At 43.3% G+C, this 24,103-nt stretch overlaps 1 protein-coding gene across 4 annotated transcripts in view; it reads left to right on the forward strand.

The window, feature by feature from the left end:
* NUP37 (nucleoporin 37) overlaps positions 1-24,103 on the forward strand; it is a 1,368,290-nt gene that overhangs the window by 573,835 nt on the left and 770,352 nt on the right. For all 4 annotated transcript variants that reach the window (XM_044087745.1, XM_044087744.1, XM_044087747.1 and 1 more), the window contains one exon: positions 22,077-22,149. In XM_044087745.1, coding sequence (XP_043943680.1) covers positions 22,077-22,149 — 73 coding nt within the window. The remainder of the gene's footprint in view (positions 1-22,076; positions 22,150-24,103) is intronic.

Here is a 24,103-nt window from a genome sequence, read left to right on the forward strand (position 1 = left end):
GTTAAATGATCAACTCTCTATTGTTCCTGCTTTAAAATGAGAGTACTGGTGTAGGTGAAGGAACATAAATAAAATATAGTAGAAGTATTAGATGCACGTTTTGTGCTCTATTTTTCTTGTTTACAGCAGAACACAAAAAAAACAAAATATTTAAACCTGCATTCATGAGTATACATATTTTTGAAGTAGTTTATGCAATATAAAAAAAACATACACTTTTGTGATTTTCTATAGTTACTTAAGCTAATTGTTTGGAACTAGCATCTAGTGAAATGGTTGATTTTTAAACTTGTACTAACCCACTATGGGTATTTAAGAACAACAATGAGTAAGTTATTTATTCTGAAGAAGTTTCATGAGGTGAAATGAAAAGCTCTTCAATTCAATAAAGTTTTATTCAATTTGTATTCTTGGGAGCTGTGCGTTTCCTGTTATCCTGGCACCTGCTGAGGGATAGACCTTCATTGGACTACTGCTGTTGCTTCCTGGCTGTTTTCTGGTTACTAGTGGAGTTTTTGTTGCTTCAGCTGTTTACTTTTTGTTTGTTAAAAAAAAAAATCCTTTGCTAGTCCCCTTTTTGTGTGTGTGTGTGTGTGTGTGTGTGTGTGTGTGTGTGTGTGTGTGTGTGTGTGTGTGTGTGTGTGTGTGTATGATGGCTGACAAATCTGACTCCCCTGTCAAACCTTCTAAGGGCACTTCTGGCTTTAAAAGGTGCCAGAAGTGTGATAGAAAAATGCCCAGTTCAGATGGGCATGTGTAGCGCATGTACTGTTTAGGTGTTGTTCACTTACAAGAAAATTGCTGTATTTGTCATGGTTTCTCCGCCAGAACTCTGAGCTGAGAAACAAACTGATTTTGGAAGGCATGCTGAAAGGGGACTTTGAAGATGCCATTTCTGGGTCCAAGACCGAAGCCAGTTCATCTTCCATTTCGTCCTCTTCTACCAAGCAGAAAAAACAATCTAGTTTGGTTCCAAGCAGTTCCTTGGAACCTCCTAAAAAGGTACCGAAATAGCCTTTGGTGCCGACAGCTCCCTTGGCACCAACACCTACTGCATTCTCTGACACAACGCCTGCTGCCTCAGCACTGGAAATTTTGCCGGTACCAGAGCAGACTAATTTGATCTCGATTTCACGATCTAGGTACTCACCCTTGGTCAATCCTTTTAATGACCAACTACCAAGTCCTTTTGTTAAACCAAGACCACCTAGGTTTCCTTCGGCATTGTCTGTTCGATCCACTAAGAACCTCTCGGAATTGGACATCATGAGGGTGGTGGACCAGCTATTGATGGAGAGGGGATTACCTTCTTCTTAGTTTCCCAGCCAAGTCAGCACCTTGACCGGTCCTATTTTGACACCATCTCATCTTCTTCCTCCAACCACGGTTCCAAAGTAGTTTATTTCGCTTCTGGGCTCCCATCCCTCTAAGGGGAGGGGTGGCCTTCTGAATCATGGAGAAGGCCTTGTCCATTGTGGACTCCCAGTCCTTGCCATCCCTGTCAGGCCAAACTTCTGCTTCTCCTCGACCAGAACATCCATCAGTCTCATCACTGAGACAGGGGGCACAAACGCCCCGGAAATGACCCACCTTGGTGGTTTCCTCTTCGGATACTTCCCTGGAACATCCCCCCGAGGAAGTACATGTAAAGAGAAAGTGCAAGAGTAAGCTCTTAGACTCCGCAGAAGAGTGTGTCACTGAGGATACTGATTTTGATGGGGGGGAGGGTTTCCACCAATCACCCCCTGATGATTCCTTTGGGGACATCCTGGAAATCCTGAAGCGGGAGGGTGGATGGATGTCCCCCAGCCTTCCTTGGAGGAATCTGTATATCTGGAGCCTTTTCGTGCCCAACCCTTTACCTCTTGGATCTCTCTGCCCACGGACAACCTCATTAAATTGATAGCCCAGCGGGAATGGAAAATTCCTGACTCCATCAAACCAATCCCCAAGAGGCCTTAACCGATCCTCTTTGGTCCCAAGGAAGAACAGCACTGGGCTAAAGCTATTCCTGTAGACACCATGGTGATAGTGGCTGCCATAAAGAAGGACCTTCCTGCGTAATGTTCTACTCTCCATCCTCCTAACAAGGAGTCCAGGACTATGGATAGTTTCGGGAAGCTCATTTACGCTTCATCAGCCTTCAGGTCTTTAAATTACATGGTGCACTTTACTAGGTTACAGAGAGATGTAATTAAAGAACTGTCTGATACGGTCTCAGGAGCAGTAGCTGAAGAGGTATGAGACAAATTTGCTTCTCAGCTCTCTACCCTCAAAGCAATTTCTAACTCGTCCATGAGACTGCCCACACAGCTGAAGGGATGACAAGAGCAGCGGGTTCAGGCATAGCCCTTAGGAGACACACCTGGATGCACTTGTGTGACATTGCGGAGCCATTTAAATCTTTGTCAACACCATTTCACAGTTCATCCCTGTTTGGACCCAAAGTGAAAGACACACTTGCCAGATGTGAGAAAGCTGGGAAGACTTTCTGCCTTAGGTTTAAGCTTCTCCACTCCTCAATGACCCTACTGTAGGAACCAGAGAAGTGGGAAGCTATGGTTCAAAAAATCCCAAGGGCCTTTCCAAGACTCAAGTGGCAAAGACTTCCCCCGGGGCAAAGGGAGAAGTACTAATGGAAGACACCATCCTAGAGGCAGACGTGGCCAGCAGAACCAGGGGTCCAGAGATGCATTTTCTGGTACCTCCTACCAGAACTCCTGAACAGAGGCCTGATTGCCTTCTCCTGCAATAACCTGCCTGGCAACAGATAACCTTGGATAAGTGGGTGCAGGGAGTCATTTTTTGAGGTTACAGTATTCCACTTTCCTCAAACCGATAAACCCAAAAAAGACACCTGGATGTTCCACACAGTCATAGAGAAGCAGCAGTCGTAGAAATTCAAAAACTGCTCAAAAAGAGTCATCCAAAAAGTCCCAACAGAACAAACATAATCTGTTTTACCCAAGATTCTTTTTAGTGCCCAAAAAAACAGGGGACTGGAGACCCATTTTGGATCTCAGCCAGTTCATCAAGGTAGTTCACAAACCAAATTCCGGATGATCTGTGTACAGTCAATGCTTCCATTTTTGGAAAAAGATGATTGGATGTGGTCTAAAGATCTTCAGGAAGCGTATTACCATATAAAAATGGACAAGCGCTCCAGGAGAATCCTGTGCTTTCTGCTGGGAGTCCGTCATTTCCAGTTCAGAGCATTGCCCTTTGGCCTTACCACAGCCACCATGGTGTTTACCAAATGCATGGCAGAAGTAGCAGCTCATCTCAGACTGCAGGGATTTTGACTCTTTCCATAACTCTACGACTGGCTCCTTACTGCTACCACCAGGCGTCAACTAGAACAGGCAAGAGGCTACACTGTGCATTTTTGCACTTCTCTAGGCATTTCAATATATTACAGAAAGTCAAATCTGCAACCATAACAACAGCTAGAATTCATCGTAGCTCTGTTAGACACAATTTCAGGTCTCGCTTCACTCCCAGTAGAAAGACTCCAAAGAATCAGATCACAATTCAGCCAGATTATCCGGAACAGAACTGTCCAGCCAGATTAGTCATGCAAGCACTAGGCTCAATGGCAGCCTCAATCACTCTAGATCCTTTAGCCAGATATCACATGTGAATCCTCTAATGGCTTCTGGCCCCTCAGTGGTCCCTGATAAATTAGCCAATGTCACACAACATCTTGATCACCAATCGGTGCAGACAAGAACTGTTGTGGTGGCTCCACTCCGAGATTCTCTCAGGCTGTCCTTTTATCCTTTCACAGCTCCAAATCATAATGACCATGGATGCTTCCCAGATAGGGTGGGGGAGCATTGTCTGGAAAGGACAGTCCAAGGCACTTGGTCGGCTGTGCTGGTCAGTTTGCACATCAGTGTTCCAGAGATGAGGGCGGTGTCTTAGTGTTGCAAGCATTCCAAAATCCCCTTCCCCTGGAAACAGTAGCAGTCCAAACAGACATGTTGGTGGTCTGGTACATCAGCAAACAAGGAAGGACTAAATCTTACCCACTTTGTCGAGAAGCCCTCAGAGTTCGTCAATGAGCAATTTCTTCCAACCACTTTCTCATGACAACGCATATCCCGGGGAGCTAAAACGTGACAGCGGACAAGCTGAGCAGAACTATTTTGATGCCTCATGAGTGGTCTCTCTATCCTATGGTCTTGGAAAAGATCTTCCATCACTGGGGCCAACCTTGCTGCGATCTGTTTGAGTCCCCTCTCAACAACAAATGCAGTAGTTATTTTGCCCTGATCCACCCTCCGGGAGAGTCACCGAAGGACACTCTTATTCACAATTGCCCCCCCGATCTCCTCTATGCCTTTCTTCCAAATCCCCCTAATATCTCAGTTTCTAAAGAAAGTCAAGAGATTGAAGAACACAATAATCCTCAGTGCCCCGTTCTAGCCTTGACAACTTTGGATCTGAAGTAGGGACTTCATTTGTCAGCAACCTGTGGGTCTTGGATCCGATATCGGATCCGAGCCGGCAACTTGTTTCATAGCTAATGGATCCGAGCTCCTAACTCCTCCCCTCACCCATAATCCCCTGCCAACTCTCCATGACCTCAGATCTAGTTTGCCGCGCTTGTGAATGGCTGGCTTTTTCAGCTCTTAGCAAGTATTGTCAGATAAGTGTATTTTTCTTCCACTTTCTCCTATCATTAGCTTTTAAAAGTGTGTAAGAGTCAGGTTCCCTGTATTTTATATCTTTTTATATAGTTTTTTCCCTCCTTTCGCTGGCCGTTAGTGAGTGTGTGTGTGTTTGTGTTTTGGGGCCTGTGTGTTTGTGTAGTACTTGTTTTTTTTCCTCAAGTATGGCTGAGGCCCCAAAAGCCATTTTTTCAAAATGTACCGAGTGTGGCCATAAGCTCTCCCCGGCTGATGGCCACACTCGGTGCGTTCGGTGCCTTGGGGTTGAACACCTCTCCTCAGGCTGTACCATTTGTGCAGCGTTCAAACCCAGGGCATTGAAAGAGCGGAGGTCGAAGCTGGTCCTGGCAGGACTTTTGCCCCCAGACTTGACTTCGGCCCCCGCTCTTCCCGTGGCACTACCACAGGCTGTGGTGATTGCTACTCCTGCCCCCCTTCCTCCGGCCGGGACTCAAACTCCCGCTAAAGCACCGGAGGACAGGGAGGCTAGGAGGGAGAAGCACCACAAGCGGCGGGAGGCCTCCGCTTCGGCCCCGCCGGCTAAGCGGGCTTCTCCCTCCACAGCTTCTAGGTCTCCTCCTCCTCGGCTCCGATCTCCTTGTTTCTCCCCAGGATCAGAGGAGGAGGAGGCCCGATCTCCATCGAGGTCATCCAGGCCTGCCTCGGTGGCCTGATCGAGATCAACTTACAGTATGTCAGATGCAGACTTGGACCGGATGATGCGAAGGTTCATCCAGGCCCAGCTGCAGATGGGAGTGCTCTTGCCTCCTCCTTCGGGAGCTCGGCCCTTTGGCTCCAATTGCTCCTTCTCCGACCTGCTACCCGGGTTCGGAGCGTTCGGAGCCGGGCAGCATCGGAGCCGGGGGTGGGTCGGCACCGACAATACTTGGTACTTCGGATCCGACCCTGCCCTCGAGTCTGTTGGATCTGACCTCTCTGAGCCGTGGGCCGAACTTCTGATCCGGAGGATTCAGTGTGCCTTCGGCTCCGTCCAGGTCGGAGCACACTGGTCCTTCGGATCCGATGGTCTCGGCGCTGACTCCGATCCCTTCATCGGATCCGAGTGGGAGTCTGCTCTCGGAGCCCAGGGAGAGCGGTTCCCCCTCGGCCTTCGATGTAGTGGAGAGGGCTCTGTCGAGAGCATCCGGACCCCCGGCCCTTGTCTCGGCTCCACCCTGCACTCCCTCTCTGCTGGGCCAGGCTTCCATCACCCGGCCACAGGGACAGCCTGCTTCGATATCCCAGGTTGTTCCATTGGAACAGGATGTTGCTGGCGAGACCTCCTCGGACAGCCCCCCGAGGAAGTGCCTCGCAAGCACAAGTGCAAGAGGAGGCACGTGGACTCCCCTGCGTCCTTAACTGAGGACACGGACTTGGATGAAGGGGAAGGCTCCCCAAGATCACCCCCTGAGGATGTCTCCTTTGGAGACATCATGGAAATGCTTAGGATCAGAGTTGGGTGGTCTGCCCCCCAAGGCTTCCTCCGACGAGTGCATGTTTCTGGAGGCATTCGAAGCAGGCCCATCTACCTCTTGGGTGTCCCCTCCGGCCGACCCCCTGGTGGACCTTATTACCACCAGGGCGTGGAAGGACCCGGACACCGTGGAGCCAGTCCCTGAACGCCCGGACAGGATACTGAGCCCCCCTGCAGACCGGTCACACTGGAGCAAGGGTCCCCCTGTAGATGCCATGTTGACGGCGGCAGCCACGAAGAGGGAACTAGCTCAGGAGAGCCCCTCAGTCCATCCACTGAGCAAGGAGTCCCGCTCGATGGATCGCTTAGGGACGCGAGTTTTTAGTTCAGCGACCTTTTCGGTAAGGTCTCTGAACTATATGGCACACGTCATCAGGATGCAGCGGGATCTTATCAAAGAATACGCTGCCCCCCCCCCCCCCCCCACCGAGTCCATGTCGGCGGAGGACAAACAGTTGTACTCCACTCGAATGGCCACTCTGAGATCTGTTTCGAATACCTCTATGCGGCTATTGTCCCACGCCACCGAGGGAGCCGCTAGAGCTAGCGGAGCGGGCCTAGTCATGAGACACCAGGCCTGGTTCCGGCATTGTGACTTTGCGGAGCCTTTTAAAGGGTCCATTGCGAACGACCCTTTCCATGGTTCTGCCCTGTTTGGCAAAACGGTTCGCGAGACACTAGTCCAGAGCGAGAAGGACAGGAAGACGTTGTCTGCCGTCAGTGTCCGCTTCTCTGCTCCCCAGTGGTCCTTTTCGAAGAACCAAAAGGATCAGAAGAAGATGTGGTTCCGGAAATCGCAACACTCCCAACCCGCTCCGGACAACCAGTCCTTCTGTGGCAGAGGAGGACAGGGAGGACGCCGCCCCAGGGGCAGAGGGGCTCCGAGGAACTTTGGGTCCAGAGAACCTTTCTCTGACCGGCCCACGCAGCAGCCCTGAAGGGTTGCCCGGCTGCTCCACTCTGGAGGCAGTCGGGGGCGCTTCTCGGAGCACCTAGCGGCATGGGAGTCCATCACGTCAGACCGCTGGGTGCTTGGAATTATATCTAGAGGGTACAAAATTCCAATACTTCATGTCCCCAAATTCAAGAACCTCCCCGATGTACCACCCGATCAGAGGGAGGCTGCAGCCGCAGAAATTCAGCAGCTGCTAGAAAAAAGAGCCATCCAGCCCTTCCCCCAAGGCCAGCTCGGATTAGGGTTCTACTCCAGGTTCTTTTTGGTGCCAAAAAAGACGGGGGACTCTAAACCAATTCTAGACCTGTCCCGTTTGAACCTGCCGGTAACCAAGGAAAAATTCCAAATGGTCACTCTTCAATCTATTCTCCCCCTTCTAAGGGAGAACGATTGGATGTGCTCTATAGACCTCAAGGATGCGTACTACCACATTCTAATGGACAGACGATCCAGGAGGTTTCTCCGCTTCCGGATGGGAGCCAGTCACTACCAGTACAGGGTCCTTCCCTTTGGCCTCACCACAGCCCCCAGGGTGTTCACCAAGGTGTTAGCAGTGATAGCGGCCCACCTTAGACTCCAGGGAATGCAGGTCTTCCCGTACCTGGACGACTGGCTCCTGACCGCCCCAAAAAGGCATCTACTTTGCTCAGCCAGAGATTTCTTTCTCCACCTAGCCCCCCAATTAGGCATCACCATCAATGCCGACAAATCCTTTCTGGCCCCGACACAAGTCATAGAATTTATAGGAGCCAGAATAGACACCAGAGATCTACGAGCCTTCCTGACGTCGGAACGACTATGGAATTTGCAACTTCATGTGCGGGCCATCCTCCAGTCAGAAGCCCCACCGGCGGAATTGGTCCTGAGGGCGCTGGGCTCCATGGCGGCAGCGATTACGCTCCTTCCGTGCTCCCGTCTGAACATGAGGGTACTGCAGTGGACCCTTCTAGTGCAATGGTCCTTTCTGTCCTTTCCTCTCCATCACCCCATCGCTATCAGCAAGGCTTGCAGGAGGGCCCTATTATGGTGGCTTCATGCTCCGGATCTCCATACGGGCCGACCCTTCTGCACCCCTCTCTCTCTCGCCACGGTGACCACGGACACCTCCCGCCTCAGGTGGGGGGGGGGGCATTATTCAGGCAGGACCATCCAAGGCACGTGGAACGATACAGAGACCTCCCTGCATATCAACCTTCTGGAGATGAGAACGGTGCTGTATGCGTTGCAAGCACTTCAGAATCTCCTCCCCGTAGGAACTATTGCAATTCAGTCGGACAACATGTCTGTTGTCTGGTACATCAACAAACAGGGGGGAACCAGGTCTTACCCTCTATGCCGTGAAGCCATGAGAGTGTAGGAATGGGCGATTTCCACTAACCGCTTTCTGATTGCAATGCACATTCTGGGGGCGGGCCAACATCCTAGCGGACAAACTCAGCCGCACCCTTCTTACCCCTTACGAGTGGTCTCTCAACCCACTAGTAGCGAAGCAGATTTTCGCAATGTGGGGGCAACCCTGCTGCAATCTTTTTGCCTCTCCCACGAACACCAAATGCGACAATTTCTTCGCTCTGATTCCCCCTCCAGGGGAAACTCCAAGAGACGCTCTGGTGCATGCTTGGCCGCCCGGTCTACTTTATGCCTATCCTCCTCTACCCCTGATGCTACAGCTCTTACAGAAAGCCTCGCGGTTGGGGAGCAGGATGATCCTCATTGCCCCATTCTGGCCTCGGCAAATTTGGTTCCCTTACCTGTGGTCTCACCTAGTGAATCCCCCCTGGATTCTGGATCCCAGTCCGGATCTAATCTCCCATCCGTCGGGCTTGCCGACCCCAAATCTGGACAGTCTGAAGCTGACAGCTTGGTTGCTCCAGTTCCACTCATAGTTAGGACTCCCGGTATCTCTTCACCAGTCAAAGCCATCCTCGTGGCAGCGCATAAACCTTCCACCAGGAAAGTGTACCGCAGTAAATGGAAACGTTTCTCCGTCTGGGTGGAGCATTTTAATTTAGATCCCTTTACGGCCCCTCTTCCATCCATACTAGACTTCCTAACCGGACTTTTTCAGGAAGGCGCTAGTTGCTCAACTGTCATAGTACAATTGGCTGCCATCTCCCATTACCATGTGGGACATGACACAGGGCCCTTGATGTCAGCCAAATTGTGTAAAACCTTTCTCAAGGGCACCTTTCTGCTCAGACCCCCTATAAAAGAAGCCGTACCCCCTTGGGATCTTTCACTAGTTCTTCAAGCCCTGACTGCTCCTCCATTTGAACCTGTCGCTTCAGTGGATCTCAAATACTTGTCCTGGAAAACAGCATTCCTTGTAGCCATTACTTCAGAGAAAAGAGTTTCGGAGCTTTAAGCCCTTTCTGTGAAACCTCCTTACTTGATTTTTCATCCGGACAGAGTGTACCTCAGGACCAATCCCTCCTTCCTTCCCAAAATAGCATCAGAAACCAATATAAATCAATCCATAAATCTACTGGTCTTCTTTCCTAAATATCAGAATAAAGGAGAGTACAAGCTGCATTCATTAGATGTTCATAGGCAGCTGCGTTTTTATACTCATAGGACTGCTGGTCACAGGCAATCCGACCAGCTGTTCATTTCCTTTGCCAAATTTAATTTGGGGAAAGCAGTATCAAAAATCTCTCTGTCACACTAGATTTCCCAATGTATTCTTTTAGTGTACCAAGCTTCTGGGAGACCCACACCTGAAGGAGTTCACGCACATTCCACTCGTTCCATCTCTACTTCTGCTGCCTTCAAATCTAGAGTTCCGTTGGATGATATTTGTTCAGCAGCTACTTGGGCTTCATCTCATACCTTTATTAACCACTACAAACTGGACGTAATTTCTAGAGGGAGAGCATCCTTTGGCTCTGCGGTGCTCCGCAACATCCTTCCATGATGGCCACCCAAGATTCAGGTAGCTGGGGATTCTGTCCCACAGGTTGCTGACAAATGAAGTCCCTACTTCAGATTAAGAAGTTATGTACTCACCATAACGTTCCATCTGAGTAGGTGGCTTCATTTGTCTGCAACCATCCCCACCTCCTTCCCCCCGGCCTTCAAAATGGATCTGTGTGAGTTGTTTTATTGGAATACCCTTTTTGGGTATCTATAGAGGGGCAAACTTGATCTGAGGTCATGGAGGGTTGGCAGGGGATTGTGGGTGAGGGGAGGAGCTAGGAGCTCGGATCCATTAGCTATGAAACAAGTTGCCGGCTCGGATCCGATATCTGATCCAAGACCCACAGGTTGCAGACAAATGAAGCCACCTACTCAGATGGAACGTTATGGTGAGTTACATAACTTCTTATTTCCCCTTCCTTTGGCCTCATCTACTTTGGAAACCTTGGATTGTAGACATAGCTCCAGATCTATTATCTCATACAGATGGAATGGTTTGTCTGAATCTCCAACATCTCAAGCACACTCAGTGGCTTCCCCAATTCCCATGATTGCCAGGCACTCTTCCCTTTCCTCTCCCGTCCATCAAATTATTGTGGCCCATCATAAACCTTCTACCAAGTAACATACCAGAGTAAATGGGAAAAATTTGCTAGATGGGCTCTCAGTAATGCTCTAGACCAGGGGTGTCCAACCTTTTGGCTTGCTAGGGCCGCATTGAGTGAACAGAAATGGTCTTGGGGCCGCATATAAAATATATCATATAGTTAACTCTTTTGTTGCTCCAGAAGACCACAGTCGACCTCCTGGCTGTACTGTAGGTGCATTTGAACAATGAATAAATGTAATAAATGCCTAATATTTGCCTTAAAATTCTAATTCTCATTCTAATTCTAATTCTCCAATCTAACAGTTAACTCTAATATCTTAGTTAATAAATATATATATATATATATATATATATATATATATATATATATATATATATATTTTTTTTTTTTTTTACAAATAAACAGATATTCACTATAGCACTACCATTTCTCACTGGAAAAACCATTCCAGCAGTCCAACTACGTAAAATGTCAACATCAGCAGTCCTACAATACTATAATCCACAAAAATAACCCAACAAATTTGCAATAAAGTAAAGAATTCACATTACTGACTTAATAAAACAATTCTGAATAAGCTACAACAGGGTCTCACCCAAACAAATAACTGGTGCCAAAAATATGGCCTCAAGCTAAATGCCAAAAAATGCATCATCATCATCCCCTTTGAGGAGAGAGATGTCCCCACAAATTATCACATTAATAACAATGTTGTAAGCACGTAATAAGTCGTATGGTACTTGGGCACACAGGTTGATAGAAAACTGACTTTTGACCACCACATTATCTCCGTTGTAAGGAAAGCTTTTTACATGACCCATTTCATTAGTAAGGGTATCTCATCCAGGGACAAGGAGGTCATAACATCCTTGTATTCTTCCTTTACAAGAGCCATTATTGAGTGCAATGCCCCTTTTGGCATGTGCCTCAGCAAAACATCCTGCCAAAAGAAAGACTACAACCATATCTGACAAAAAAGGTCAAAGGATCTAAGTTCGCTTAGTTATCCAAACAGACTAAAAAGCTTCTTGCTTTCCTCTGTCTCTCACTGGCCCCTATAAATTTCATCACTGGCTTGCTTTCCATGCTAAGAAAGATCCTTCCTTAAGAGACTTCCTCCACCTCAAAAATACTGGTTATACTTAAAACGCTCACTACAAAGACCACAGCCTTCACTGCAACATAAACAAGCCACTTTGTATGGACAGATGCTTGACACAAAACCTTCATCTTCTGTAAAAAGCTCCTCTCATTAACAAATAATGTAGTTCAGCAACACGACAACTGGATGGCTGGATGGATAGCCATAAATGCACTCCTTGAGTAAGTAGCATAACCTTCATCAAACTAGATGGAAAATCCACATACTAACCTTTCCCAGCTGGATGACTAACATCTAATATTGGTTAATCAAGTCTACTTGCCCAAGAAGAGGGGCCTGTTTAACTAAAAATTCCATTTGCAAAAATATATTCAGTATACATATTAAATCTCTCTCTCTTACACACACGCACACACACACACACACACACACACACACACACACAGACAAAAGCCCCTATTTGTAAAATAGGCAACCTCAGTAATCACATGACACCCACTCACTGAATGAAATTGCCTGGAAGTCAAAATATCTGAAAAAAAATCATAATAGAGATGGATTCATCCATGCAATTTCCCACCACCAAAAGGACCATCAATAAATCAACAAACAACTGCTTGGCAAAAAGTAAATCAATAAGAAAACCATAAAACTATAATGCTACATACTGGTGTAAACATATAACTTGTGTAAATCCCCAGGTTAATCCATACCAAAAGATTGTTTCAGAGCTTCAGCTATGTACAAACAGCTTTCTCCTGAAAACTTAAATCATTGATATTTGCCTTGCTGTAATTATAACTGTAAAAAATGTTTTTAAGTTTATTCTGTATCTCAGTGATTCTCACTGTTATGAGATGTAATCTCTGCCATATTGTATGAGTGTTACATTCATAATTTGCTGTCTCTCTCTCTCTCATGTATTGTATTATATTGTTTTGTGTTATTTTTGGTGCTTTTCTCCCCGGGCCTCCGCTGAAAATGGACCTGTGTCCAGTCAGACTTTCCCGGTAAACAAATGTAAAATAAAATAAAATAAATAAAAATAAACTTCCCTCCAATCTAAAGCCATTTGACATTCAGGCATTTTAATTTGTACAGAAGTTACTCACAGACTAACAGTTTACTGAGCTGTAATGCTGACCTTCGCTTTTGAAAAAAACAAATTCCCAGACTTTGTCAATAGCTCAAAGTGTAGAGAGGATCATTTATTTATTATATATTTATTTATTTTTGGAAAACATCTTTAAAACTGTTAAACTGATTACATACCCAGAAACACAGAAAAGTTATTGTGATATGTAAACCACAGACTGCTGCAAGAAATCAGTCACATTAGCACTCTATGCTTATGTCCGAACAGATGAATCATACCTGTCAATTCCAAAAGAAGTAAAGTAACTTAATAAGAAGGATATTTGCAAGATTACATGGCAGTTTATATTGGAAATAAGCAGAGAGATTAAAAAGGCTCTGTTTTTCATAATTATGCCGAAAAGTCTTTCAAGGTAAATACAACTTCTGATTTAATATGGAACCATACCTCTCAACTGTAGAGCAAGAAATCTGGACAAAGCGAAAAATAAAAGTGGGACACAGGCCCAAAAATAGTTATGCATCACAGACGCCATTGAAACAACTGTAGCTGCAAACATTATACATCACTTATAATCTTTCTATCCCATCATTGTCAGTTAAACATTATATGGTTCATTCAGTCCTGCCTTCTTTTGCAACAAAGAAAACCATGCTTTGAAATGACAAATGCATTAAAACTAATAAATAAAACACATTGCATCAACATCCTGCAACTTCCTACCTGCAAGCAACCACAGAGCTTTCACTGAAACTAGGGCTGCTTGTTTCCCCAGAATGACAGCTCTCCCCAATTAAGTCTAATGGTATACAATCTACCAGTATATGGACTACCTGAAATACATTAAACTTCAGACACGAGGCAAGACTGGTAAACTGAATAAACCACACAGTAGAACGCTAAAGACTGGTTTATTAAACAAAAAGCAATATACGGAAAAATGAAAGAAAATAAAACGTGTGGTACACAAACAAGGTACTAAGCGCTTTCACCCGTCAAGATCCTGGGCATCATCAGAGTACTGAATACATAATTAAAATCCACCCCTTATATACGTAATCACTAATTGCTCAATCAATGGAATAATAGCAATGAAACCTTCAAAATCAGCAAATGTAAAAAAATCTAAGTAATAGAATACAGTAAGAAAAGATTAAAAAATGCTTATTATATTGTGCATACACATACTACACTAAAAATGGATATTATGTATATAATATCTTTCAGTAAAATAATTGATTATTAAATATATATGCTATTTAAAAATGCAGACACCTAAAATATTAGTAAAAAATGTATATACAGATGAATCTATGAAAAAATAGTTGATTAATTAACTGATCAAATAAAATATGATTTGTATTTTAATATACTCGATATAGATATATGTTCATTAATACCTGGGTGAAAGTGCTTAGTACCTTGTTTGTGTACCGCACGTTTTATTTTCCTTCATTTTTCCGTATATTGTTTTTTGTTTAATAAACCAGTCTTTAGCGTTCTACTGTGTGGTTTATTCTGAAATACATTAAATTATGGACTGTAAATTGAAAGTGCACTTTGTTTAATTAAACTATATTTCTAAGCCCACTAACTATATTTTTTTCAGTAACATCCCAATATCCATTTCCAGGTCACTTTACAAGACATTGGCAGTGGTAGACTTGGCATCCTTCAGAACCCTACAGGCCCACGCTAATACTGCTAGCATTGTCCATTAAATATAAATATCCATCCACTGTAAATGGCAAGAAGCTATGTCTGAAAAAATCTACTTTTGGCATGCATACCCAAGTATCAGGTTTTGAAACAAAGAAACATGTTCTCCACAGTCCGTAAGTCTCTGTCTTTAATAATCATCTACTGTTGCAGCACTCCCAACACATAAGCATACACATACACACTAAGACCCCCAACATGTAAAAAATGACATTGTGCCCACTTGATTTGCCAGTATTGATGATCCGCCAAAGCTATGCTTACTGTTGTCCAATCTACCACTGCTTAGAACCCACCAATGAAAAAACAGTACTAGGTGCTTTTTTGTTTGTCTGAAAAAACAGTACAACTTTATATGCTACAGTCCCACATAGTCCACTACTGACCCATTAACCCTAGGTCGCTGTCTCATTCTTACTCCCTGGAACTGCATTACCTTGGATGACTACTTTTATTTCCTAAGCAAAAGACACAAATTGGAAGATGAGGCAAAAATCCAGAAATTCTTTGAAAATCCATACAGTTAAGAGGTATGAGTTCATGTTCAATACAACACTCTCCCTATCAGGAAAGCCGCAATTTAATGAAAGTGTACTATTAATGTACGATATATTTGTGAGCTAACTTGTTTGTGTTCAGTAGGTAGATGTGCATGTGTCCATCTCTGTCATGCACACATATACACACACACACACACACACACACACACACACACACACACACACACACACACACACACACACACACTCTTCTTCTACTTTCACGCACACAATTCTTTCACGCATGCACTCACTCACTCCGTACTTACCTATTAACATAGGTAAATGCTGTCCCTTTCAAAGGCAACAGCGGCAAATCCATACACGAGTCCCTCTTCAGCGGGAACACACACACTGATTGTTCAGCGCAAAATAATGTGACCCTTTTTTGGCTCAAAAGCAAAACTAGAAGGGTGCTTTGGCACCTGCGCACACCAACATTAGCTTTACAGGTCACGGGAGTGAAAAACACAAAACAAAAAGTGTTTTGGGGCATGTGTACATCGATGTTGCAATTAGAGGTTGAGGGCCACATGGAAGAGCTCTGAGGGCCGCAGGTTGGACACGTCTGCTCTAGACCCTTATACAGTCCCTGTGCGAAAAGTATTGGATGTTTTAGCTGACCTTTATCAAACTAGTTCTTCAGCCTCTACAATTAAAGTCCTTCTAGCTACGATATCTAATTTCCATACCGGTTTTGATGGTTCATCCCTTATGTCACATAAACTTTGTAAAGCCTTTATGAAGGGAATTCTAATGTTAAGACCTCCATTTGAAGAGCCCGTTCTCCTTGGGATGTAACCCTAATTCTACAATCCCTTACTGTTTCCCCTTTTGAACTATCAGCTACATGAGGCTTAAAGATTCTGACTTGGAAAGCTTTATTCCTAGTGGCTATAACTTCTACCAGAAGATTATCTGAAATTTAAGCCTTGTCCTGCAAAAACCCACTTGCATAATATTTCACAAAAGACAGGGTCTCCCTCAGGACTAATCCATCCTTCTTGCCAAAGGTAGTCTCAGAATCCAATATCAGAATCCAATATCAGTCAAACACTACAACTTCTTGTCTTTTTTCCTAAGTTCTCCAATAAAGGAGAATATTTCCTACATTTATTAGATGTTCATAGACAACTATGTTTTTATCTTCACAGAACAAAGGATTTCAGGAAATTTGACCAATTATTTGTTGCCTTTTCCTCGCTTTCCTTTGGTAACCCATTAACCAAGGTTACGTTAGCTAAATGGCTGAGATTGTATCACTTTTATCTGTCATTCAAAAGGACTTCACCTTTAACGTCCAGTGAAAGCCCACTGAACCAGAGCTATGGCAGCTTCTGCAGTTTTTCATGCCAGAGCTCCTTTAGATGACATTTGTGCAGCAGCCACATGGTCTTCTCCTCATACCTTTATTACTCATTACATATTGAATCAGGTCTCTAGAGGACGAGCATCATTCAGTTAGATGGTGCTTAGAATATTCTTCCATGAGACTTCCCAAGATTCAGGTAGCTGGGGACTCTGTCCCACAGTCAAGGATTATATAAAGATTGACAACATCAGAAAAAGAAGTTATGTCTTACCATAACGTTCCATCTATGTTGTCAATCTTCATTAATCCTTGACTTCCCCTCCCTCCTTCTCCTAGCCTGAGACTCTTAGTGGATCAAATTCTCCCAGGACTATCTTCATAATCGAGTCTCTTCTTTTTATTTACTATTTGTCTGCTACTAATTTAGGCAAACTCGATCTAAGGTAATTTAGAGAGGAGCATTATGGATGGAGCCTAGCTCGAGGGTTTGGAAGGCGTGAGCTGAAGTAAATGGCCAAGTCTCTTCTGAAGCTCGGAACAGAGCCCACAGTCAAGGATTAGTGAAGAATGACAACACAGATGGAACATTATGGTAAGACATAACTTCTTTTTATTGTTTTATAAACCACAGCTGTTGTGATAAGTAGAAATATCCTTGTGATTATAAAATTCTGCATTCTTAAAGGTGTGAGAATGCATTTCATAAGGTTTTGGAAACAAAAGTAATTTACTAACTCACTCAAATTAAAAAGTATTTGAGGTGCCTTTTACAGCCTAAGGAAGTTTCACTGATGTTCTTCATCCCACATTGCTGCAGTCCTAACACTTGGGTAGTCCGCTGTCCCAGTCGGCCTGAATACCAAAGTATATGGCTGACGTCAGTCAAGGAGCATTAGTCTGACGTCAGGACGTCAGGGTACAAATGCGCATGACCGACCCATATCCTCAGTCTTTTTTGCCGCATGGTCCGATGCAGAAGCAGTTTTGCGAGTGCAGGTTGGCGTTCTGAAATTTTCTGAAGTCGGAGTTTCAGACCGAATCAAAGTTGGCTAAGTACCCCGTTGGGGAATATTTTGGTTTTTCCTTGCCTCCTTTCAAAGGCATGCCAGACATTCCTCCTCTACAAAGAAAAGAGGCTCACAAGCAAATTTCTCTGTTACTCCAAATAGGGGCCATTCAGCCGGTTCCTGTGCCAGAAAGGGGCCTAGGATTTTATTCTCGCCTGTTCCTAGTACCAAAGAAGGGGAACACGTGGAGACCAATTTTGGATTTATCTATCCTCAACACTTATCTGGACATTCCCAAGTTCAAAATGTTGACGTTACAACAGCTTTTACCTCTACTGGGCAAAGATCACTGGATGGTAACTTTGGATCTCAAGGAGGCTTACCTTCATGTGCCTATCAGACTAAGTTGCAGGAAGTATCTGCGTTTTCGAGCTGGGAATTCCCATTATCAGTTCTCTGCATTGCCCTTTGGCTTATCTACTGCTCAGAGTATTCACAAAGTTCTGGCTCCAGTGATAGCTTACTTCAGGCTAAAAGGAATACAAATCTATCCTTACTTGGGCGACTGCCTGATTCTGGCTCAAGAAAAGGAAGACTTTTACAGCATTTGGAATATGTGATAGCAGTGCTAAGATGCCTGGGGTATTCTGTGAGCGAAATAAAGTCCAGTCTAGTACCCTCTCAAGACATGTGCTTTCTAGGTGTGAGACTGAATACAGCAACCCAGATGGCCTTTTAACCCGGACAAACAAAAGAATCTTTCCCTGTACTTCCATCAACTATCTCTTCAGTCCGGGCTGACTGCAAGGACAGTCCTTCAAGCCTTAGGGTTCATGGCATCTTGTATTCTGGTGCTTCCCAATGCCAAACTGCATATGAGGAAGCTGCAATGGTACCTCAAAAATGTATGGACACAGCACTGCCAGGATTTGGACACTGTCATTCAAATAATACCTTGCATTCAAAAGGAATTTTTGTGGTGGGCTCAGGAATGTCACCTAAACAAGGGACTCTCTGTGACCCGGCCATAGGCAAGTCAGATTCTAACGACAGATGCCTCAGACATAGCTTGGGGAGCTCATCTGAATGGAAAGTGGATACAAGACAAGTGGCCTGCCAGACTACAGCATCTACATATCAACATGAAGGAGATGTTAGCAGTCCAGTTTGCATTAATGGCTTTCAAGGAGTTACTTCTTCCGGAGCAGGTTTTGATTCTAGCAGACAACACAACTGTCATGTGGTACATCAACAAACAAGGGGGAACACATTCTTATCCTCTATGCAGGCAAGCAATGATTTTATGGGAGACTGCTCAGATTGCAACTAACTCTTCAGGCAAGGTTTCTGCCGGGAGCACAGAACTCCTTAGCAGATGTGTTAAGCAGACAAATCATGGATCCCCACGAGTGGAAACTGGATCTTCATGTATTTGAAATTGACAGTGTCATGGGGAACTCCAGACATAGATCTGTTCGCTTCTCCACTAAACCACCAGCTGCCAAAGTTTTGCACAAAGGTTTCATCACACAGCTTGGAAAGTGGATGCTCTTTCTTTCAGTTGGAAAAATCTTCATGTGTATGCCTTTCCACCTCTGCCTCTTCTCCCAAAGGTACTCCTAAAGGTCAGACAAGACAAGCCAAGGATGATTTTAATAGCTCCAGATTGGCCTCGGCAACACTGGTACCCATTACTGAGGAGTCTGGTAAGGAAGCCTCCATGGCCTTTACCTTTGATTCCACACCTATTGTCTCAGAGGGACGGTCATCTACTCAATGTCAAGCTTCACTCTCTTCATCTGACAGCCTGGCATATTCTGTTTTGAAACACAGCAGGTCTCAACTTCCTCAACAAGTTTTGAATGTGATTATGGAAGCCAGAAGACCTAGTACAAGGAAAGTGTACTCAGAAAAATGGAAGAGATTTTTATTTTGGAGTGCAGCAAAGGATTTGGAGGTTTCTGAGCCTAATTTGAGTGTGGCTCTTCAATATCTTACTGAGTTATTGGACAAAGGTTTGTCTTTCTCTTCCATTAAGATTCATGCTGCAGCAATTTCAGCTCACTATGATTGTGACCCACCATTGTTTTCTCATCCTTTGTTCAAGCAATTTCTTAGAGGGGCAAAGAATATAAGACCCCCACGTAGAGCTCCTACTCCTGCTTGGGATCTCAATTTTGTGTTGGAGAAACTTACTCTACAACCTTTGAGCCTCATGACTACTGCTGAATTGAAATACTTGTCTTGGAAGACTGCTTTTTTGTTGGCCATTACTTCTGCAAGAAGGGTTTCTGAATTGCAGGCCCTTATGGCGGTTGAGCCTTTTTTGATTTTCCATAAGGACAGGGTATCATTACGTACTAATCCTTCCTTTATGCCTAAGGTGGTTTCTAGTGTGGCTTTAAACCAAACTATTCATTTGCCTACTTTTTATGCAGATCCCCAAAATAAGGGGAAAAGATTTTGCACACTTTAGATGTACACAGGCAGTTGCGTTATTATTTAAGCAGGACTAAGGATTTTAGGCAGTCTCAGCAGTTGTTTGTTTCTTTTTGCTTTGAGTTCTCAGGGCAAGCCTGTGTCAAAACAAACTATTTCTAAGTGGATTGGGTTTTGCATTACATTTTGTTATTCCCATCATGGCAAGGAGATTCCAGCTGGGATTAGGCCTCATTCCACTAGGGCTACTGCCACTTCAACAACATTTCTAAGGGGGGTGGCAACTAAGGATATTTTGGAGGCAGCTACTTGGAGTTCAGTGCATACTTTCTCTAAGCACTACCACCTTCCTCTCTACTCTAAATCCAGGGCTGGTTTTGCCACGGCTATTTTGCAGGGCATGTTGACAGCTCCTGCTTCCTTATGATTTGCCAGCCTCCCTTACCTCAGCTTTGGGATTCTACCCAAGTGTTAGGACTGCAGCAATGTGGGATGAAGAACATAGTACAGTTTTGTACCTACCATAAATGTAGATGTTCGAAGATCCACATTGCTGCAGTCCAATTTACCCTCCCTCCTTCCCCTCTGTGTTTAGGGGTGGTTGTGTGGGTGGGGTTGTACCTTTGTAAATTTGTATATATTGTATATATTTTGGGTACAAGAGTGTTTGGTGCTTTTGGTTTTGGCCTTATCTTGTTAAGGTCTTCTGACATCTGGGGCAAGAAAAGACTGAGGATATGACGTCGGTCATGCGCATTTGTACCCTGACGTCCTGACGTCAGACTACGCGCCTTGACCGACGTCAGCCATATACTTTGGTATTCGGGCCGACTGGGACAGCGGACTACCCAAGTGTTAGGACTGCAGCAATGTGGATCTTCGAACATCTACATTTATGGTAGGTACAAAACTGTACTTTTTATAAGTCTGATAAATGTGCTTAATGTAGCTGTTGTCTATCAGAAGTAGATATTAATGAGAGATGCTTAATTTGTTAACTTTCTGAATATTGCAAGACTGTATGTTTACCTTAAGGTTTTAATGTAAATTCATACTTTTTATTTCCCTGTGAGCAAGTTAAGTTTTTGATTCTTTACCTACATCTTCTGATGTTAACATTTAATGTTGTAAAACTTGTTTTGTAGACAGCATTTGCCAACATAAATTAAACAAACAATGCCAGCTAAAGCAAATGCAAGCTGGAAAGACTTTTAGGAAGACCACAGTGTGTTTTGAGGAAAAGATATCCAGTTTGGTCAAGAAAAGAGACGGAACCTTTTATACACGCTTAGTGGAGTTTAATAAAAGGGATGGGTTAGACAGAAACAATGATAAAAGTAGGGCTACTAAATGGGTATGTATTGGCATTCTAGAGGAAGTGGGGTGTGGTTTATCATACCTAGTGAGTGCAATTGTTGAGGATAAGGGGATGGTTAGAGTTATTTTACACAAGAATGAGGCATAACTAAGGATGGCCAGACTAGTGAAAATGGTTTGGTCTGTGCTCATTATGGCTGTCGAACATTTTATGTGATTACAGATGGACAGAGAATAAGTGCTTTAAAACAGTACATTTGCAAAAATATTATATAGATATATATATATATATATGTGTATGTATATATATATATATATATATATATATATATATATATATATATATATATATATATATATATATATATATATATATGCATATATATATATATATATATATATATGCATATATATATATATATATATATGCATATATATATATATATATATATATATATATATATATATGTGTGTATATATATATATTTTTTTTTTTTTTGTTTTTTTTTTTTAGTAAATCCATTGCATGGCAGCCATAAGCCATGTTGGGGCATGCATAATATTACATTATAACCACTGTGGCTTTCCCTCCAGGCTGAAATATTGCTCTGAGAATGACCTGCTGCGTTAAGTATTGAGCAAATACTGTATGTGTATTTAACTAAATTTCTCTTGGCAAGATGAAGCCATAGACTCATTTTGAAAAGCGTATTCTAAATTGAATATCCACATGAGCTAGATGTGTGCCACATTACCAGATTCCATCTTGTCTAGTTAGACTGGGTACTGCCTCAAGCCAAAATAGAGAAGCTCACAGCCTGCTCACAGTAAAGAAGTAAGAATGTGAGAAATGTTATTTTAAGACTGTACGCTAACATTTGAAACATTGCATTGCTAACTTCTGTTTTATTTGCAGGTTTTGTACAGCAGGCGGTGATCAAAAGTTGAGGATCTTTGCTTCAGATCTCCGGGACAGAAATGAATTTAAGGTACTGCAGTATTTACAGAATTTCTGTGCCTTCTTCCTACATGTTAGACACATTTCTAAGTTAGAGATGGGTTAGTTTAGTAAACACAATTAAGTGTCTCTACCTGATTTTAAAGTTCATTTGGTCTAATGCATTTTTCATAAGGTGAAATCCAACTTTGTGATAATCTGTTTTTACTTTGTCTCTCATTTTTCAGAGAATTGGTAAAAAAAGATAATCTAAGTAATTTTTGACCATTTTATTCTCTTCTATGATTGAAAGTATTGAAACAATTTATGATAAATTGATAACTTTGCTGTTTCACTGACATTTGCATGATGCTAGCAGGTAGGATTGGAAATGAGTTGTGGTCATCAATTGGCTGTCTGGGATGGAGATTACTGCTACCTACTAGACAGCCGTCACTCCCTGTGATGGCGGGAAATCTGAAACTTCGCACATTAACTTCAGTCCAAGGTGAGACTGATTTGAAAAAGTGGGGGGAGGATGGATTGCAGACATCATGTGTGTGACTGCACATCAAGATAATAATGATAGTGCATATCTACTCTCTGGGTAAAGGGTTGCAGAGGGCAGAAACATAGTTGCATCTGGGGTGGACAAAAAATTTACCTTTAACTTAAAAACAGTTTCTCTTTCTCTGCCTGTGTTGGTGCCCCACTCCTTCTTCTTATCTCTAGCAATTATCCATCCAGTCACTCTTGAATGTAATTTTACAGCTCTGCTCATACATGCAGATTCTTTAATCAATATCTAATGACTCCCTCAACACTCTTCTGCATTATCATGTTAAGTCGCAGTTCTCTGTCACAATGCCTAAGACCTGGAATAGCCTTTCTCTGCCTCTAAGAGCCAAACATAAATTTATCTGCTTTAAGGTCTCTGTAAGAGGATAATTAAGCTTTTCATAGCTGTTCCCCTCACTGAGTATGCTCATTAACTTCAGACATCTTATTTCAAAGTAACACAGATATTAAAACATTCTCTGTATTCTGTATGAAAAATAACAAGAGGAGGCAAAGGAACAATTGTTCTTCTTCCTTCCTTCCTTTCTTTCTCATTCACACAGCAAAGGCTGATTTGCTGTGACCATTCAGTGAAGTGCTGAACAGTTATACAAAACCCAGAGGTTGCCTGCATCAGATTACAGGCCTTCTAGCAAAACATAGCCTATGAACTTTATAACAATGTTATTATTCATTTCACAAATTTGTTATAAGGTTGCTCCAGTCACAACATATGTGGCCTCTAAATTAATTTAACTTTTAATTTGTTATCCAAATTATATTTAGATATGCAGAGTTGGTAGACAGCACAGATCTTGTATAACAAGGCTACTTTGGTATAAAAAAGTGTTATGCAGACTTTTCCTCCACATAGGGTGCACAGGCTATTTTCATTGGCCAGTTCTTGCATGCCAGCTTTCCATAGCTGAGAAATGTTAATTTTGCAGTTTCCATAAAAGGTTAAGGCTAGGAGCTGGAAACATGCTCCAGCCTATACTTCGAGGTTTAATTCCCTCAGCTTCCATTTGAAATTGTGTAACTCTATGCACATCTCTTAATAAAGTATTCTTGGGTTGCAGCTGAAAAAAGATACTTGTTGTGATGGGCAAGGGCTATGTTTTCTGCATTTGGAACAGTGCCACTAAACAATATGTGATGGAAAGGTCCTATAATCCCAGCTGATGTTACCAATCAATATGTGATGGTCAGGAGCATCGGTCTCAAGAGCTACATCACTGACTACCAAATAATATGTGAGAGATTGACTGTCATTAAGAGTAATTGTCAAATTCATACTACCATTTTAGATTTACCACCTGTTTCTCTTTAGGACACTCCTTACTTGAGCAGTTGAGTCATAGACAAAAACATGAAAAATAGCAAATGTTCTGAGATTTTAGGAAAAAATATTTCCTACAGTTCCAGAACAGTTGAGTAAGAATTATTTT

The sequence above is a fragment of the Protopterus annectens genome, chromosome 11.part0 (assembly GCF_019279795.1).
Source record: "Protopterus annectens isolate FY-2018-M chromosome 11.part0, PAN1.0, whole genome shotgun sequence".
NCBI classification, from domain to species: domain Eukaryota; kingdom Metazoa; phylum Chordata; order Ceratodontiformes; family Protopteridae; genus Protopterus; species Protopterus annectens.